This window comes from Cotesia glomerata, linkage group LG1, assembly GCF_020080835.1.
Source record: "Cotesia glomerata isolate CgM1 linkage group LG1, MPM_Cglom_v2.3, whole genome shotgun sequence".
In the NCBI taxonomy this organism is placed as follows: Eukaryota; Metazoa; Arthropoda; class Insecta; order Hymenoptera; family Braconidae; genus Cotesia; species Cotesia glomerata.
This window is the reverse complement of record NC_058158.1, coordinates 36334479-36354770: the sequence shown is the minus strand read 5'-3', so window position 1 is coordinate 36354770 and position 20292 is coordinate 36334479. Positions and strand designations below refer to the sequence as shown.

At 28.2% G+C, this 20292-nt stretch overlaps 2 protein-coding genes and 1 long non-coding RNA gene across 5 annotated transcripts; 1 reads left to right on the top strand and 2 right to left on the bottom strand.

Annotated features, from left to right (window-relative positions):
• Positions 1-104: 104 nt before the first annotated feature.
• Positions 105-14671, top strand: LOC123273187 (protein croquemort-like). 3 transcript variants are annotated; one of them, XM_044740481.1, is made up of 9 exons: positions 1349-1473; positions 2078-2233; positions 11253-11385; positions 11459-11622; positions 11767-11908; positions 11974-12180; positions 13124-13630; positions 13694-13767; positions 14289-14671. In XM_044740481.1, the coding sequence occupies exons 1-9, from the start codon at positions 1427-1429 to the stop codon at positions 14551-14553; spliced, it is 1695 nt and encodes a 564-aa protein (XP_044596416.1). In that variant the 5' UTR covers positions 1349-1426; the 3' UTR covers positions 14554-14671. The 3 variants fall into 3 exon arrangements, with proteins under 3 accessions (XP_044596438.1, XP_044596416.1, XP_044596427.1); XM_044740503.1 differs by lacking the exons at positions 1349-1473; positions 2078-2233 and adding an exon at positions 105-321; XM_044740492.1 differs by lacking the exons at positions 1349-1473; positions 2078-2233 and adding an exon at positions 10267-10614.
• LOC123273365 lies at positions 558-2212 on the bottom strand. Its single transcript, XR_006511310.1, has 3 exons — positions 2120-2212; positions 1795-2052; positions 558-1243 (listed from the first exon to the last, which is right to left on the bottom strand). It is a non-coding gene; the product is annotated as an uncharacterized LOC123273365 (long non-coding RNA).
• A 2396-nt stretch (positions 14672-17067) lies between the features above and the next one.
• Positions 17068-20250, bottom strand: LOC123273248 (acylglycerol kinase, mitochondrial). Its single transcript, XM_044740605.1, has 7 exons — positions 20024-20250; positions 19376-19495; positions 18902-19295; positions 18713-18828; positions 17498-17823; positions 17271-17401; positions 17068-17186 (listed from the first exon to the last, which is right to left on the bottom strand). The coding sequence occupies exons 1-7, from the start codon at positions 20131-20133 to the stop codon at positions 17088-17090; spliced, it is 1296 nt and encodes a 431-aa protein (XP_044596540.1). The 5' UTR covers positions 20134-20250; the 3' UTR covers positions 17068-17087.
• Positions 20251-20292: the final 42 nt, after the last annotated feature.

Here is a 20292-nt window from a genome sequence, read left to right as displayed (position 1 = left end):
AATATGATCCATGAACTGTTAAATCCCCACTACAGCTTAAACTCGTTTGAACTGACAGTACAGTACACGTGAAGCTAAATATATACTCGTCAGTCTTAGCCGCTTGCTACAACCGCGACGGCCACGCATACTCTGCATGCTAAATATTCGACTGGAGTTGGAACAATACTGGTTTTCCTTGCAAGTCTATACATCAATACATTAATTATAATCAGGGAACAACGATAAGTACGTGGAACGTCATTAACATTGATAAATATACGGTTATCAATGTAACAATAATTCGCAAGAAAAAATAATATCAACTCCAATCAAAAAGTGGCAAGTATTTTAAATTAATTAATTTCACAAAAAAATTGAATTTGACAAACAGAAATTTTTTTATAATTTTACAATTAAATTACTATAAAAAAAATTAAATAAAAAAATTCCACATGTTAAAATTTTAAAAAATTATTAATAGAAATTTTTATTATTGTATTTGATTTGTTATAAGAATTAAAACAATTGACACTTGTCAGCTAATTTCAGTATCATAAAAATTTATATTTTATTCAATTATTACGTGTGATGGATCTATAATATGATTGGAAAGTATAAAATCATTAGCTATAAATTTCTTCAACACTTTCTCTTTAAATAAATAACAAGAAACTCTCACTTAAAAACAACTGACCATAATAATTTTTTATTTAATTTTTTGCAATAATGGAATCTTTTGTAAGAGTGGAAATTTAATAAAATCAATTAATATTTTAAGTGCATAGTTTAATTAAATAGAAAACTTTAAAGACCTTTATCATTTTATTGTGAACTCCAGATCTTTTGACATGTAAAATGTCTGGGTCATTCATTTTTATTCTAAGATTTATATAAAATAGTAATGAATAATGCAAGTTAATTCAACGCACATCTAAATAACTGGTGAAACGATTCGATTAGAAAAAAAAAGACACCCACGGATATTCTGAGTCATTAAAACTAATGAGTAATCATTTGATTAAAAATTATAAACAGAAAAATGATTATTTGTTATTGAATGTTTTGATTAATATATCTATGATGATATAGAATAATTAAAAAGGTTCATGATTTGTCATCATAAACTTTGCCCAGGCGATTGCTAACTGCTATTTAAATGTCCTTAATATTATCACCATCGTATATATTAAGAAATAACAAAAATCATACCGCAGCATCATCTAATCCATCAGTTATTTCTTTGCCTAGATACTGAACATGTCTGCAAAGTAAAAATACGGATATTAAAATAATATAAATCTTATATATCGAATGGAAAATAAGATAAAATTAAATTTATAATCTTCTATTGATCAACGACTAGAGTTCGATTAATTTATGGAATTTCTTCGTTATTTTTTTTATCTTTTAATTGTAAATATAATTGAATCGGAACGACGCAGATATGAAGACTGAATATCAAGATGAATCAATGGATTTTGTACCGATGCAGTGAGATTCATTGCAATTTTAAAACATTTATTCTCTTTACTTGGTTCTACTTGAAATAAATTTGTCACATTGCATACTAACAACTCAGATGAAAGTCAGCTTGCACCAATATAATTTTACTTCTAAATCAATGCAAATATTCACCAGCTTCAACTTAATCGATTAAATTTATATTTTTAAATTGATTAAAAAGATAAATTTTTTTTTTGTGATTATAAATTTTTCTCAGAACTTTTGATGACCAATAAAAATTAAGTAAGAGGTTCAAAACTGTTATGTTTGTTCATAAATTTTATCAATCGTTCGCAGGTGTAATCATACCTTAAATATACATTTAATCATTCGTGAGATTTTATAATCAATAAAATGTTATCTTAAATTTAATATTAAAAACAGATAGATGTGATTAGTGGTAAAAATTAGTCGTACAATTCTTTCTCTACAGTCATTTGAGATTGTCATTTCATATGTCAGTGGTTACTAATACGTTAATTATTCCATTAACTTCTGAGTTTAAATATTTATCCATTGTCCACTTTTATTCATAACTTCACCATATTGTTAACATTAAGTAAGTGCCTGTAAATGAAATTTATTTAAATAGTGAGTACGAAACTGAAACAGAAGCCAGTGAAAAATTACTTACTTTATCAAGTAAAATGGGTGACAATAATAACGAAAATAAAAGCAATCAGGAGACAGTAGACCAAAAGCACAAAGATAATGATATAGTTAATAAAACAAACGGAGTACAAAGCCGGTAAGACTTGTTAAGAGAACATAATAATTTTTTTTTTATATAATAAAATTTAAAAAACATTTTAAATTGCTAATAAAATATGAAATAAAGTAGATTTATTTCTAAAATTCATTAAAAATACTCTTGACCTTCTTGACTTTTGTATAATAATAGAAATAATAACAAAATAATCATATAATAGTAATGATATATTTTTATTTAAATTATTATATATATTTTTTTTTATTTATATAACTTAAATGGGTGCTTTGAGTCGTCGAAGAAAATATTGCATATTAAAATACAAAGTAACAATGGAGTTTTCAATTACTAATGAACTTACCAATGTCAGTGAAAATATTTATGTGTGTATGTATAATTATATATATATATATATTATAATGGTCTTTTCACCGGCACTGGCGTCGACAGGGCCGGAGAGCACCACCTAAAATGGCTTACCTGGGTTTCGAAAGTAGTTGGGCGCCAGGAACTTACCGTTCCACGATTCGAAGTCGTTGTCGTTTGTCGTCGGGCGGCGGGTCGATGACGAAGAGATTTACAATTCGAATGAACGGCGAAACGTAAAATGCTTAAATCTAAGTAAGCTCGGGAAAAGAAAAAAAAACAAAAACTGTAATCGCCGAATGTCCAGTCAACAATTCATTTTAACAGTCGCCAAGAATTATTAATAATTTACCAAAAATTACTATAATAACAGTTAATTCTTCGCCGAATGAACGAACAATAATAACGAAAAGAAACAAACATAACATGGATACGTCGGTGGCTCGCAGATAATAAATTATAAAACTTATAATTAATACTACGATGACGTAAGCAATTAATTGATCTTCAAATTAATTAATCATAACCAAAAATTAAATTCAGTCCGTCAATGGCGCGCAAAATTCCCAATTTAACTTATAATTAATAATACAATGTAATAAACAATTAATTTATCTCATAAATTAATTAAATAAAACAAATAAATAAAAAAATTAAATTCGGTCCGTCGGTGGCTCGCAAATTCCCTAATTAATTTGCAATAGCAAATTAAACACAATGTAGCTTTAATTTGACGATGATTCAAAAATTCAACAATTTGGCGGGCTCGCGGCGGATAACTAATTACGGTCGGTAAATCGACTAAGCTGGTTGGGTAGTTGAAGCTCGAGATAAGTTTGGGCTCGCGCTCGGAGATGGCGCCTCAGTCGGGCTAGCTGTATTACGCCCATATTACGCAGCTCCAAATTTCTCGGGCGTTACGTTTAATAACAACAACAAAAAGAAATCAAATTCAATTGTCGGCATAGATCAATGTCCCAACCAATAAGACCATTAACAATAGTAATAATAATGTCAAACAAGTTGGTTCAATGACAGCGTCTCGAACACAAAAAAAAATAAATAATAAGAATCGAACGCTATAGACTTTGAATCTACGTTTTAATGTACGAACACCCACACAACTACACCCCGATGGTACCGTGCCTCTGAGTGTCGTCACACACGTCTCGATAATCCGAAGGGAATTCAATAATTACTTTCGCAAAAAAAAATTAATACAAAAAAAAAATTACACCAAAAATCACACTGGTGAAATTCACTAAAATTGATCGCGATATCGCGGTGAGGACACCCTGGGGCTAGATTAGCGATCAGACTCACCCTGCGGCAGCAGTGAACCCCTCGGGTTGGTACTCGTCCAGGTAGCTGACTCTCAACGAAGTTGGCGGAATAGCGTCGATGTCTCGGCGATGGCGTCACCCATGTACACGTGATGATAAAATAATCGTCACTCGGCGATTTTTCAGTAAAAGATCGTCAAAATATCTCCAACAAGACAAACAAATTAACGAATGGTAAAACTTAACCCAATAACGGATCGTAATTGCGTTTCAAAATTATTTTATAATAGCACTGCGTGTCCTAAATTCGTATTTAGGACTCGCTCAACTGTTGACTTAAATAAACAATTATGAAACGAGTAGAGAGGAATTTTTTAGGCTACGGCCTCATATTTACCATCAATTCATACATTTCTGCTCTAAAAATTTGACTTTCACCGCAAAAAAAAACGAAAAAATATATTTAAAAACATTCAAAGCCCCGAAAAAATACAAAATAATAAATAATTAATGATTAAAATTACATCTTTTTGTCGGTTATGATTCAGTCTGAAGTCGTATGCTAAAACCTCCATTAATGATTCTCAAATGTTTTTTATTAACGATTTCGCTCAGTCGTAAACATTATTCTGGTGTGAAATATTTTCTGAACATTATTTAATTTAACAACAATCTTATTCCGTAATAAATATGGACAGTGATTACAGTGATTTAGACGATGATTATAATGATTTTGTTCCTGACGAGATAAAAGAAAAGGCGAAGAATATAGCTTTACAATCAATGCCAACAAAATCTAGACGAATGTATGTGCCAACTTATAATGCTTTTAAAGCATGGCATAAAGTAAATGTTAAATCAAATTCTTTTTCTGAAGATGTAATTGTAGTCTACTTTGATAATCTTTCTCAAAAATATGCCCCTCCCAGTTTATGGGCTTTTCATTCGATGTTGAAAACTACTATCAAAGCATTTGATGATGTTGATACAGGTAATTACAAAAAAGTAACGTTTTTTTTTTTGAAGAAACAAGTGTGTAAATACGTTGCTAAAAAATCTGGAGTTTTTCGAAAGAAAATATCGAAAAATTTCAAAATGAAGCCCCTGATACTAAATATCTTGCTACAAAGGTAATTAAATATTTATTGATATGTTTAGTATGAAAATGTCTGTATAGTCTAAACATTTGTTTATTTTATTATTACTGTTGCAGGTTTGTTTAATATTTGGAATTTCTCGTGCTTTAAGAAGAAGTGAATTCATGAACATGAAACTGGAAGATGTCAAAAAAATTGATGAGAACACTTTATTTATTAAAGTTCCGATAACAAAAAATAATCAGCCAAGATCATTTACCATTAATGGTATATATTACGACTACGCAAAAGAATATATGGATGCTAGGCCCCAAACCTGTAAAACAGATAGATTTTTTTTGAATTACCAAAATGGTCGCTGTACTTGTCAGCCCATAGGAATTAACAAGTTTGGTTCAATGCCTAGAACCATTGCTGAATTTTTAAAATTAGAAAATGCAAAGAAATACACAGGACATAGTTTCCGTCGAACATCTGCCACATTGTTAGCTGATGCTGGAGGTGATATGACAGTGATGAAGAGACATGGTGGTTGGAAGTCATCAACAGTAGTTGAAGGTTATATTGCCGATTCCGTTAACATCAAAAAACGTACTCATTCTATGATCACCGATGGAATTGTTTTAAATAAAAAACAAATACTGTTGGATCCACTCCTCCATCTACTAAACCGTCTCCTGTAATTACAAACATTACCGTTTTGAATAAATCAACCGATTCAGATGTTTCGACGAAAAAAAATTTTACAAAAATTTCAAATGTTTTACCAGTATTAAATGGAAAATTAATTAAAACAGCAGTCTCAATGTCCAAACCCAAAGATAATGTTTCATCAAACTTTGACCAACCTTGTTCATCAGCATCAAATGAAGTTAAAGTTGATACATTACGCCATCAAAAAAAATTTAAATTTACTTTGCAAGAAAGAAAAATTCAACTTCTCAATTCGATGATTGTGAAACTCCTCATTCATTTATCTGTTCTACAGTATTTTATGATCAAGACTTAGGTTTGTGCGTGAAAAAATTTGAAGAGTCTCAATGTATGGTATTCCAAAACTGCCATTTCATCATTGAAGTTCAATCAGAAGAAAGATAAATATTCGTTAATTTAATGTTATTTAATTTTATGTATTGATTGTTTCAATGTGTGAATTTATTTTTTGTTAATTAATATTAATCACTTTGGATTTATTATTTGATATATATTTGTTTATTTTTTTTTTAACTTTTCATTTGTTTTTTGGGACTGGGGGGGCTCCGCCCCCCAACTCCCCGCCGGGGCTCTGCCCCTGGACCCCGATTTTGGGCCCACATATATCGCCGGATTTGTAATAAAAAATAGTATGTGCAACTTGTGCGACGTTGTCGATTACTACAATTAGATTATACTATTATACTATTTTTAATAAGCAATTATTTATTTTAGCATTCTAAATTTTATTTATTTGGAATGCTTGCGGTCCTGCTATGCATGATATACTATTTTTGCTTTTCCTTAATTAATTTTTATATTTAAATTTGAATAAAACTGAAGACGAATTTAGGACACTGGTGCTACAAAATAGTGTAAGATACTCGTGGCTTAAATGAGCGATGATTCACGGTGTGTTAGCGCACTCGCTTCGCTCGTGCGCTAACTTCACGCCGTGTCATAATCACTCATTTAAGCCACTCGTATCTTAATGTACTATTATGCGCGTATCAGAATTTTTGCGACTAACAGGCACGGCGTCCAGATCAGAATCCATCAATTATGGCTGCCTCCTCGGCAACATATGTTCTTTAGTTTTCCGTTAGTTCAAAAAATTCGCATCCAATCAGCTCACGGCTTCTTCTAGCCAGCCGTTGTATTACGGGATGCGTCCAGTACTCCGTTGCGATCGATGATTGGTCGATATGTCACTCGGTTCGGCTTACGGCCCCCAGATGGTGCCTTGCTCTGCTGCCGTTGATCAACCGCCGTCGTCATTCATCGGTTTCAAATTTTGCTTCGCTCTCGCCGGGGTCCTCCTCCAGATGTCACTTCGGTCGTTGATGGCTCCGTGAAGATTCGCGGGTTCGTCTGATCGCTCAACTGATTTTCGCTCTCACTCTAACATACTCTCTACAATATTCACACTCATTGATAGAGAAAAATAAAATAAAACAAATAGCCAAACTAAGTCTTTTGACATGGGGAATTTTTCCCATGTCACAATATATATATATATATATATATATATATATATATATATATATATATATATATATATATATATATATATATATATATATATTAGGGTGTGCCAAAAAAAGACGATATTTTTTTTTTCACTCTTAGCCCAAAATATGATAGGATATGTCTAAACAAAAATTCTGTCAAAAGGCCATCTCTTAATTTCAATTTTAAGAGCTCCTTCATCGAACTTTAAGTTTTCCCATATAAATAACATGGAAAGTACGGTCTTAAACAGTATTTTACCCTGCAAGCTGTGAAGAAAATTTTTTTTTGATAAAATGAATGATTGGACCTTTTTAAGCATTAAATTTCTGAGAAAAATTTCATTGAGTCATAAATCAATCGTCATTATTTAAGTTTTTACGGATCTTTGAAATTTGAATTTTTGAAAATTTTACGTTTTTGCATTTAACAGCCAAACTATTGGAGATAGAAAAAAAATTAAATGGCAATTTTGTAGTTCGTTTGATGCTCTATAACAAAGTTCTTAACAATTTTTTTGTATAATCAATAACAAAAAAGCTACAGACCTACAAAGTTTTGTTTTTATTATTTTTCACTTTTTTCAATTGAACTATCGATGATATAGAACAAAAAATTTAGTATAAATTTTTTAGTATATCAAATTTGCAACAAAATTGTATAGGTGAGATCTTCACTTGAGTTATTTGCCAATCTTTGTACAATTTTTCAATTTTTACGATTGTATTATGTGAGTTGTTTGCAGGCAATGAAAACTTATTCCACACCTTACTAACCTCAAAAAGAACAAGTTTAGCACTTTCGCGGATAATTCGTTTTTCTGTTCTATGTTTGTAGAAAAACAAACATAAAAAGTCACGATTCATCGGTAATTTTAAATTATTTAAATTTTTCGATTCGAAGCCAACTAAGTTGATGTATTTTCTTTGATTAGTTTTACTAGACATTGTTTTTTTTCCAAAAAGTATAATTGTTGTTATTACATAAATAACTCTTAAAAAACCAACCTCAATTGAAGACTAATTAAAACGAAAGACAATAGAATTCACTAATTGGCGTTCTCCCGGGGAAAATTTATCAATTAAGCGGTAAAACAATAAATGCTTAGAGGGCGATAAATGCGAATTCCTTAGGATAATTTGAATTTAAATTTGAATATTGGCAGCAATAACAACTTCATTTTTATAGAAAACACATAGTTCAATGCAAATATTAATATTTATAGAAACATAAACATAAAATATTGAGAATTTATTTTTGTGTAATAATTTTTCTGGGTTAAATTGCGATTAATTGATATTGAAAAGGAAACATATTTCTTTAGAGTCTAAATATATAATCAAAACTATAAAAAACTTTTTTATCTGTTTTATTTGCAAAGTAATTATAAATTTATTATCATCATTATTTAATCTAATCGTGTATATTTCATCATAAACCATAATTATAATAATCTAGTCATAGTAAACAACTTGAAGGAGGGTTCTATTTCACAAATTCTTATTGTAGTTCTTCTGATTCTTACTGGATTTTAGTAAACAATTTTTGATCTAGGAACTGCAGACAGTATATAAAGTTTACCAAGCATAAATTTGTAAAAATTGAATGTACTTTATATTTCTTATTAATTTTTTATATATATTATTGATATACTACATGATATAGATGAAAAATCATAAAAATAGAATTTGTTGAGCCTGTAACTTTTAACCATCAATAATACGAAAAATCTCACCTATACAATTTTGTTGCAAATTTGATATACTAAAAAATTTATACTAAATTTTTTGTTCTATATCATCGACAGTTCAATTGAAAAAAGTGAAAAATAATAAAAACAAAACTTTGTAGGTCTGTAGCTTTTTTGTTATTGATTATACAAAAAAATTGTTAAGAACTTTGTTATAGAGCATCAAACGAACTACAAAATTGCCATTTAATTTTTTTTTCTATCTCCAATAGTTTGGCTGTTAAATGCAAAAAACGTAAAATTTTCAAAAAATTCAAATTTCAAAGATCCGTAAAAACTTAAATAATGACGATTGATTTATGACTCAATGAAATTTTTTCTTAGAAATTTAATGCTTAAAAAGTTCCAATCATTCATTTTATCAAAAAAAATTTTCTTCACAGCTTGCAGGGTAAAATACTGTTTAAGACCGTACTTTCCATGTTATTTATATGGGAAAACTTAAAGTTCGATGAAGGAGCTCTTAAAATTGAAATTAAGAGATGGCCTTTTGACAGAATTTTTGTTTAGACATATCCTATCATATTTTGGGCTAAGAGTGAAAAAAAAAAAAATATCGTCTTTTTTTGGCACACCCTAATATATATACAGAGTGTCCCAGAAGTAACGGACGCCATTGTAGCATCTGATAAACAAAATAATTCTGAGACGAAAAGTCCTTAGCCATTTTTTAATCAGACGGATAGATAATTAATTATTAATTAAAATATCGTCCTTTTATGCGTTAGAGAGAGAGCACTAGTGTCAAGTCAAGTGCGTTCCAACGAAGACGCTTGCACGTGTGAATGTGTAAGTAAATATGTGTGACTACGTAGCTATAGAAACTAGTAAGTCATACAGTTAGTTGTGTCTTTGTTTGGCATATACTTTACTGGACACTGGCGTTCTCTCTCTAACAAATAAAGAGACGTTATTTTTAATTGATAATTAATTATCTATGCGGTTAATTGAAAAATGGCTAAGGACTTTTCGTCTCAGAATTATTTTTCTCATCAGATGCTACAATGGTGTCCGTGACTTTTGGGACACCGTGTATATATATATATATATATATATATATATATATATATATATATATATATATATATATATATATATATATATATATATATATATACTTGACTTTTCACCTTGACCTTGGATTTTTTTTATACGTCATTATATATATATATATATATATATATATATAATGACGTATAAAAAAAAAAGTCAAGGTCATGTCATTAAATTACGACAAATATTTACTATCAATTTCAGCTCAAATATTTTTGCTAATTAGGTCAAATTGCACTAGGTCATTTATATCTTCAATACTCAGCATATATATCTATTAAATTTTAGATGAATAATATATATATAATGTAATTTGGAGATAATTCCTTGAATAAATTCTGAAAAAAGAAGTGTTTTTATTGGTTGATAATTTAGAGTGATAAAAAGAATAAAAATTGAAGTGTAATTACGTGTAATGTTTGTATACATACATATACTATGCCTATATTCTGACAATGTGTGTGCGTAGACGGTTGGAGTCTTATCTTAAAAAATGGAGCTAAATAGATGATTATGTTAATGAATAAAGTGTTGATGATTTTTATAAATTTTTGAGTTCATTGTTATGGAAATTTTTTTGAATACTTACATTGTTTAAACTTTGTTTATTGTAAATATGTCCACTGAATCTATTTCAGTGAGGTTAGAAAATGAGTCGTCACCTTTATTGTAAGAAATTAATTTACTATTAATAAATATTTTATTGTTTATTTTTATTTTTAACTAATTGAAAAAAATTTTTTTGTCAAGTTCTAATTTTTTTTGACGAAAAATAATGACGGTGTTTGCTATAATACTGAAATTGAGATGAAATTAAAGTTAGCAGTCACTTGACAATTCTTTAATTTTTTTTAACAACCGAATTTTTTCCGAAAAATCATTTTTAAAAAATTCCTTTTTTAATTTCTACATGTAAATTTTTTTTCTAATTTTTTTTTTGCGATAATTAATTTGTTGTAAAAATAATTAAAGTTTTATAAATAATATCTGCTGAATTGATTTTCATGAAATTAAGAGTCATCAGACAATTTTTAGAAATTTTTTAACTAATAAATTATAGCAAGAAACATTTATTTAAAAAATTCCATCTTTAGAAGCTCTAAAAAACTATAAGTGCAATTTTTTAGAAATAATTTTCGAGACTTAGTTTATTATTAAAAAAAATTAAAAAATTGTAAAGTGTCTGCTAATTTCAATATCGTGTTTACTTTTTAAACAAAATAAAAATTCAGTTGAATAAATGAAGAAATTACTGAAATTCAATTTCATAACTATACATATTTAATTAATTAAGTTTTTTTTCACAGACCACAGCCGAAAAAAATGGCCCCATCAAAAATTAAACTCGGAATTATTTTTGGAGTTGCTATTGTTTCCATTTGCGCGGGGATAACTGTTGGTGTTTTATGGGAGTCTATTATTAATAAAATAATTGTAAAAGTAAGCGCTGATCAACTTTAATAATGAATAATTATTTGTAGTTATTAAAAATTAATGTTTTTTATTTAAACAGGAACTGTCTTTGACACAAACATCAGAAAAATATACCATGTGGAAAGAAACACCTATACCTATGTACTTAGAAGTTTATCTGTTTAATTGGACAAACCCCCAAGATTTTTCGGTATATTCAAAAGTAAAACCCCACTTCAATGAAATGGGTCCTTATGTCTTTAGGTAATTTTCAATTTATTTCCTGATATACGTAATTAAAAAAAAAAAAAAAAAAAAAAAACAAAAATTATCAGACTTCTGATACTTTAATTATCATTTAATTTCCGCAAAACGTAGATTGCTAATTAAATTAAATTAAATTTACAGCGAAGTTGATTATAAAATTAACCAAGTTTGGAATGATAATGAAACGATAACATTCCAACAGAAACGTGTCTGGCATTTCATTGCATCTAAATCGAATGGGTCTTTAAGTGATAAAATAACAAATATAAATCCAGTAGCTGCCGTAAGTTTTATAAATTACTTTAAGAATTAATCATTAATGTAATATAAAATTAAATATTTTTTTAGTCCATAGGATATAAATTACGGTTCAAAGGACTTTTTGCCCTACTTGCAGTCAATAGTGTTTTAAAAATATTAAACGAATCACGAACAGTTACCAAGACAGTAGGTGAATTATTATTCGATGGGTACGATGATAAATTATTGGAATTAGTTCATAAACTTAATGTCACTAAGGATTTACCGTTCTCTAAATTCGGTTGGTTTTACAACGTAAGTTAATTTTAATTTTTTATAATTTATTATTATTATTATTATTATCTATATTATTAAGAGAATAAGAAAAATTTTGTGTCCAGGATAGTCATATGATAAAATCAGTTTTTTTAATAAAATTTTGTGTCATTCCAAAGGTCTTGATTTGAATTTGTGTCTTCAAGATTTCATATCATTCTCACTGATAGTCAATTTATGATGATAAGTATTTAGGCTACATTCGAAAATGCTCTATCTCTAGGAACATAATTAAGAAATGACTTTGTATTTTGAGAACTATTGACATTTTTAAAGATATAAGCTCATCTTGACATTACACTCGTCGAGACCTTTCATTTGAGTACCTACATCAATTTTTCATATTTCACAAATACCATATATATAAAATAAATAAAAATGACATGTGGGTACTCAAATGAAAGGTCTCGATGAATGTAACATCGGGATGAGCTTATATCTTTAAAAACGTCAATAATTAAAAAATTACATTGTATCTGGTCAACTAATAATATTTTTAAAGATATAAGCTCATCCCAACATTATACTCATCGAGACCTTTTATTTGAGTACCCACATCATTTTTTCATATATTTATATATATTATATATATATATGTATATATGAAAAATATACCAAAATGCATGTGGATACTCAAATGAAAGCTCTTGATAAGTATAACATCGGGATGAGCTTATATCTTTAAAAACGTCAATAGTTAAGAAAATACAGTGCAATTTAACAAAAGTCATTATTTATTAAAGCAAAATTTTATTTATTTATAGTTCACAAGTCTCGGCAGTCACATAGTAACTGCAAAGTTGCTAGTTATTATTATTATTATTATTATTATTATTATTATTATTATTATCTCAGTATAAAAATTCATCATAATAATTCTAAGTTCAAATAATAAATGAATAATTTTTATTTCTATTCACAGCGAAATAATTCCGAGACTTACGACGGAACTTTCAACATGCTGACAGGCGCTACAGGGCTATGGGATACAGGAATACTCCAGGAGTGGAATTACAGTGATAAATCAAAAAATTTTAAAAAAGAATGCGGGTTTATCAATGGCACCTTAGGCGATGCATGGCCTACAGTTGCTGAAAATTCTTCAGTTAACATTTTCGCGCCTGACGTCTGTACACTTCTTAATCTAAATTTTAGCAAGGAAGAAGACCATGAAGGCTTGATAGGAAAAAAATATGTATCTACATCGACGATGCTGGACAACGGTACCAAAGTACCCTCACGCGCTTGCTATTGTCAGGATGTTGAGTGTCAACCCAGCGGAACGCTTAATGTATCATCGTGTAAATTTGGCGCTCCAGCGTTTATCAGTTTACCGCATTTTTATCTTGCTGATCCGAGTTATCTGGATGCCGTCGACGGTTTATCGCCATCGAGAAACAAACATGAGTTCTCTATGCTTGTTGAACCAGTATGTATTTTTATTTTTTATCTCAAGTATCCAATTACGTAACTAATTAAATACTTTGTTTAGAACTTTGGAGTTCCGTTAAGAGTTAACGCGCGTTTACAACTTAATTTGTTGATTCAACCCATAAAACATTTATCGTAAGTCTGATTGTCGATAAAGATTTATCAGTTTATCATGATACTGAAGTTAGCTGACAGCTGTCAATTTTTTTTTAATTTTTATAATAATTTTCAAGGCGCGCAGTAGCCTTATCGGATCCGGCCCTTGCTTACCAAAGCATTGGACCGGGTTCGAGTCCGGCGTACACCAATGAATATTTTCAATATTTAAGTGTATTATTCTGCTCAGCCCAAAAAATAAAAACGAGTTCCAATCTCAAAAAGTTTACCCCCTACCGTAGTCGCTCATGACCTTAGTAGTTTATGCGACTTGAAAACAAATTTAAAAAAAAAAAAAAATAATTTTCATTTTTATAATAATTTTTTTTTTATTTTCACATGTGGAATTTTTTTATTAAACTTTTTTTTCATAAAAATTTGATTGCTGTAAAATTAAAAAAAAAAACACTTCTAATGTCTGTAAACTTCAGTGTCATGATTTATCTTTTATTTGATAAATTTTCTTATTAATAATTATTAATTATTCGTTCTAATTACAGATTATACACAAATATACCACGAATTTATATGCCAATTTTGTGGTTTAAGCAAGAGGCTAATTTGACAGCTAATTATGCGAGACAAGTAAAGTTCATTGCAACTCTTCCATTGTTGGGTCACGTAACTTTTTACGGAATCGCATGCATTGGAATTTTATTAATGTTCGTGGGAATTGGAGTTTATCTCAAAAAGTTCAGAAATTCAGACGACAATCAACGGCTGATTCCAAAAACAGATGTCAATTCTTCGACGATTAATTCATGAATATATTTTAATTTTTCAGATAGTTTTAAGTAAAAGAGAAATGATTAATCATATTTTTTAGGATAAATTGTAAGTTTTAAATGTTGAGTATTCAATAGGGTGATTCAAAAAAAAAGAATATTTTTTTTTTCGTTTGGTACTCTGAAAAATAGGTTCCTAGACACCTCTAAGAAAGCCTCTCCAAGCATGAGTTCTTAATTGTAACGGGAAAGTCCTCCTTCTTACAGTTTTCTATTTTTTCTTATTATCAGATAGAAAAATTTATATCTCGCTTCCAACTACTTGAAAAAATATCTTGTTCCTTAGATTTTGTAGGAAATTGAATGCTCTACAAAAAAGGTCTCTTACGATTTTTTCGTAAACCCAACCGTTTAAGAGATATTAACGGTTAAAGTTTGATTATTTTTGGGAAAATTTTTTACTTCTTATGAATTTTATAACTCAATGAAAAAAAATAATTATGAATGATGAAACTCATAGTTTTGTAGGAAATTTACTGCTCTATAAAAATGGTCTCTTATGATTTTTCGATCAAGTTGAGCGTTTACGAGATATTCATCGTCAAACATCAATGCATATCAATTTTTCTAGTTTTTGATCAATAATTCGAAAAATTTCAATTTATTCTCTGAGTTTCAAGGAAATTTAGACAAATTTGAGTTTTTATTATAAAAGCAACTCCTATAGATGTTTTCTGTTCAAAAATTCATTTGAAAGTTTTTATTCTAATAATATTTTTTTTTAATTTTATCTTTAATAATTTAAAATCTTAATCGCGTTGTCATTTATTATTATGAAATTTGTTCAGTGCGTATTTTTAAATTGTTTTTCACAAAATATACATAAAATTTTCGTTCGAGGGGATTTTTGTTTTGAATTTTTTGAAAAATTTATTCGAGTACAAAAATATCAATTCATTGATTTCTTCAGCAACTTGTGAAAAAATGATTTTGCATTTATGGTATTTAAGTGATGAACTTGCCATTTTATCATTATTTGACGATACCGTTTCATTGGAAGTAAAAAAAAATATTGTTGGAGCTGCTAATACTCGTAACGGTACAGATTTTAAAGCTAAAAAATTTATAATTGATAAAAACGATTTGAATTCATTAACGCAAAAAAAGTCTGAGTGACTTTGTTTCTAAAAAGTCTTTAAATCTCTTTAAAATCTTTGATTTACCATATGACTTCCTTGATAAAGATATTGAATCGTGGCCTACTAATGACAGTTACATTGAAAATAAAGAATACTTTAACCAATTGAAAGTTGTTAATGATTCAGCAGAACGAGCTGTTGCATTAGTTAGTGAGTATAATCAATGCTTGACAAAAAATGAAGATCAATTCCAATACTTATTGCAAGTTATCAAAGAACATCGAAAAAAATACCCAAACTGCAATAGAGGAAATTATTTACAGTAAAATTGTACCGTTATGTTGAAAATATTGAAAATTATATGGCAGTTGATAATTAAATAAATAAATTCTTCGATAAAAAAGTGAAACACATGTGAAACACACTAAATTGAATTATATATTTAAAAAAATGCACTAATTTTTTGTTTTAATGTAATCAAACATGCCCAAGACTAAAAACTAATTAAAAAATAGTTCATAATATATTTCTATTTATAGAAACTCAAATTTGTCTAAATTTCCTTGAAACTCAGAGAATAAATTGAAATTTTTCGAATTATTGATCAAAAACTAGAAAAATTGATATGCATTGATGTTTGACGATGAATATCTCGTAAACGCTCAACTTGATCGAAAAATCATAAGAGACCATTTTTATAGAGCAGTAAATTTCCTACAAAACTATGAGTTTCATCATTCATAATGATTTTTTTTCATTGAGTTATAAAATTCATAAGAAATAAAAAATTTTCCCAAAAATAATCAAACTTTAACCGTTAATATCTTTTAAACGGTTGGGTTTACGAAAAAATCGTAAGAGACCTTTTTTGTAGAGCATTCAATTTCCTACAAAATCTAAGGAACAAGATATTTTTTCAAGTAGTTGGAAGCGAGATATAAATTTTTCTATCTGATAATAAGAAAAAATAGAAAACTGTAAGAAGGAGGACCTTCCCGTTACAATTAAGAACTCATGCTTGGAGAGGCTTTATTAGAGGTGTCTAGGAACCTATTTTTCAGAGTACCAAACGAAAAAAAAAATATTCTTTTTTTTTGAATCACCCTAGTATTCAACTGTTGATAAATCCTCTAGTTATGAGGAAAAGATATTTTTAATTGTACATTGTAATGTATACTGTTAATTGGAGTTTTAAAGTTTAGTGATATAAAGTGCCTCGAAATTGAAACAATCGGTCGTAAGCAATTTTAAAATTGAAAAATTCATCAAAAAGTATTATTCATATTGTGCAATTATGATTAAATAAAAAAAGTTAATAGAAACGGCAGTGATACTTTAACATATTCAAAGTATATTTAAATTTAAAGATGGCTCAATAAAATCTATTTATAAAATAAATATCAAAATATACACTATTAATTGCAATGAACATGTATTACGGACAAAATATTTTTACAGCGTTGGGTATCAATGTTATTTTCATCGGTTTTAATTCAAATTCTTCGTTATCCATCGAAAAATATTGTTCTTTTTCCTAAAGAAAAAATCAAACATTAAACCGTTAATAAATTTTTACAAATTAAAAAAAAAAGTTGTAATAAGCAATAAGAAAACTTACCGAGTCTTCGGTAGACTCAGGGAGAAACTCGAAGTCTTTAATTTCTAATGTCTGTTGTACAACATTATTTAAACCTTTAATACGGTTCCATCCTTCAGCCACAAAGTCAAAGTAGCTTATATGTTCAGGACCTTCCAATAATTATTTTTATTGTTACATTAACTTTATTTTTATAATTTCTATTTGTAAATATGTTAATAAATAAATGATTATAAAATCTAACTTACCAATTTGTAACTTAACCGCCGGCACACCTGGCTTCAATTTATCTGTGTTGCGTGTCGTCAAACTCAGCTCAGTCGTTGTGATTGACGTCTCTTTGAACGTATCGCAATTATCATTTTTTACTTTGCTATAATCGATTTCATTGCTTTGCGCATAAGTTACTTTTTTTGGGATGAATACATGCCACCATCTGACATCTGATTGTACGGGTGATTTATCTGGCTGATAGCATTTAGAACATCCTATACAGGGATCCGAATATCTTATAGTTGCATTGCAATTCCACATGACGTCTTTCTTAAATCCATTGAATATATATGTAACATACCTATAAAAATATTTTAATTGGAGTAAATACAGATAATACTAATAACTATTTAATTCATTGTTAGAAAATTGATAATTTATCAAAATATAATTTCACTGTTAATTTTTATAAAGTTTCTTAAATATAATAAAAATAACTAGCAAATTGCAGTCACAATGTGACTTCCGAGATTTACGGATTATGGATAAGAAAACTTTGGCTTCATAATTTTTTGATATTTATAATCACACTATAAATAGTTTGGGTACTTTTTAAATAAATTTTAAAAATAATATTGCTATAGCAGGGTCAATTAAAAATAATTTAATGGAAAACATGACAAATAAAATTTATAGAACCAACAAACTATTCAAAACTGCTCCAAAAAATTAACATAAAAAATTGACTATAACTGAAAAATACATAAAAACGTAATAAGTCTCAAATTATTGTCAAGACTTTTCCGATGATACTAAATTTAATTATAAAAATTTCTTAAAGAATATTAATATGTTCAAAATTATTTGAATCATAGAAGATTATCGCTAAAAAAATATCAAAATCAATTTACGATAAAGATATACCCGTCACAAAACTATTCTTAGTCTCTAAATTATATAAATTAAATTTTGACCAATAAACCACATTCACATGTACAAAACAAAATAAATAAGCAAATGTTGTTTATCGCGGAATTCGAATTTATTCAGAACTACTTTGAAAACTTATCGTAATAAATTAACTACTGCTGAAAAGCATATGAAACATTAAAAAGGCACAAATTCAAGTCATGACCAATCCAATGATACTAAATTTAACTTAAAAAACTTTTTTTATCAAATAACCACTCAAAAAGGAGATAAAATTTTCCTTATTTTCTTAATTATATAATTAACATTAATAAGAATACCTTCTTAATCCTCCCCAATACCAATATTTTTCTCTTCTAGAGTAAGCATCTCTCCAAGCGCCAAGCTCAATAACACCAAGAGCATAGATTGGTTTTATTGATTCTTCTTCATTTTGCTAATAGAAATAAATTAACAAAATAAATAATTATGATTAATGAGAATAATTAAGTAATGATAAATAAAAATACCTCAATTGGTTCAACTTTCATGATATCAACAGACTTTGTGTTCCCATGAACTACTGCCATGGTAGCGTCAATCATCTCATGTATATGAGGTAAATTGTCATATTGACGACTGAAAATAGAATCGCATAACCTGTTGACCTCACCGAGAGGTAAAATACCCACAGGAGTTTGTTTTGCGCAAAATATACTCCCATTACATTTTCTCATGAGTCCTGTAACGACATCCAGCAAAGTACCATCACCGCCAGCCACTAGAATAGCATCTGTATGAAAATTTAAATTCTCTATTAAAGACCTTGCCTGGTTTTCTTGCTCAGTTTGGATTATCGTGACCGCTATACCGGCCAAGTGTAGCAATGGTTCACAGTATTTTTCGAAAAGCTTTTTTGCTTTCCTGTACAAGTAAATTAAATATTAATTACTTACAAGTGTAGATTTATTAATAGTAAGATAAAAAAAAATAAATTATGTCACCTTTTCTTAGCGACTGGATTTAAAATCACAGTAATGTGCCGGGGTTTTTGTGACAGTGGAAGAATTTGATCTCCATATTTAACCGCTTGCTCACAGTACTCTCTCATCAACAAATGAGTTCTGTAAATTAAACAAAAAATAAAATTTATAATGAGTCTGAAATTAGCAGACACTTAACAACTTTTTTTTATTTTTCTTGAAAAAGAAAACAGGTTTAGAAAATTTTTTTTTAAATTGCATTTATAATTTTTTAGAGCTTCTAAAGATGGAATTTTTGAAATAAATTTTTTTTGTTCTAATTTATTGATTGAAGAGATTCTGAAAATCATGAAAATTAATTTAGCAGATATTTGATAATTTTTGTAACAAATAAATTATGGAAAAAAACAAATGAGTAAAAAATTGACATGTAAAAATTTTAAAAAATTAGAAATACAATTTTTTTAAAACATTAAACAAATTTTTTCCAAAAAATTATATAAAAAAAAAATTGCATTTTTAATTTTTTTTTCTCATTTTTTGCCCTAATTTATTTGTTACAAAAATTATAAAATATCTGCTAAATTAATTTTAAAATAAAATTGTTGAAAAATATAAAGCAGTAAAAAAAATTCAATAATTTCAAAGTAACCTCAAAGAAACACTTACTGATAAGTATCATTGGCATAAGAAGCTCCATAAGAAAGAGCAGCTGCACCAACTAATGATTTTTTCCAATTATTTCTAATTGTAGTAAAAAACTTAATTACTCGTGACATTTTTCTCCGAACATACTCAAATAAATTATATATTATTTATAAACAGTCAACTTTTGGATATCAATGATATTTTTTATACACACACACATGGCCATCCTTTAAATTCTTTAAGCTTTTGGCACTGACAGCTGATAAATGTCAGTGGAGGGAAAGTATTTA

Coding starts and splice junctions, on each gene's coding strand:
- LOC123273187 (XM_044740481.1), top strand. CDS start 1,427: ATGAAGACTGAATATCAAGATGAATCAATGGATTTTGTACCGATGCA. Junction 11,386..11,458: donor TTAATAAAATAATTGTAAAA/GTAAGCGCTGAT, acceptor TTATTTAAACAG/GAACTGTCTTTGACACAAAC. Junction 13,631..13,693: donor TCTCTATGCTTGTTGAACCA/GTATGTATTTTT, acceptor TACTTTGTTTAG/AACTTTGGAGTTCCGTTAAG.
- LOC123273248 (XM_044740605.1), bottom strand. CDS start 20,133: ATGTCACGAGTAATTAAGTTTTTTACTACAATTAGAAATAATTGGAAA. Junction 19,496..20,023: donor TATGCCAATGATACTTATCA/GTAAGTGTTTCT, acceptor TTTAATTTACAG/AACTCATTTGTTGATGAGAG. Junction 19,296..19,375: donor AATCCAGTCGCTAAGAAAAG/GTGACATAATTT, acceptor TTACTTGTACAG/GAAAGCAAAAAAGCTTTTCG.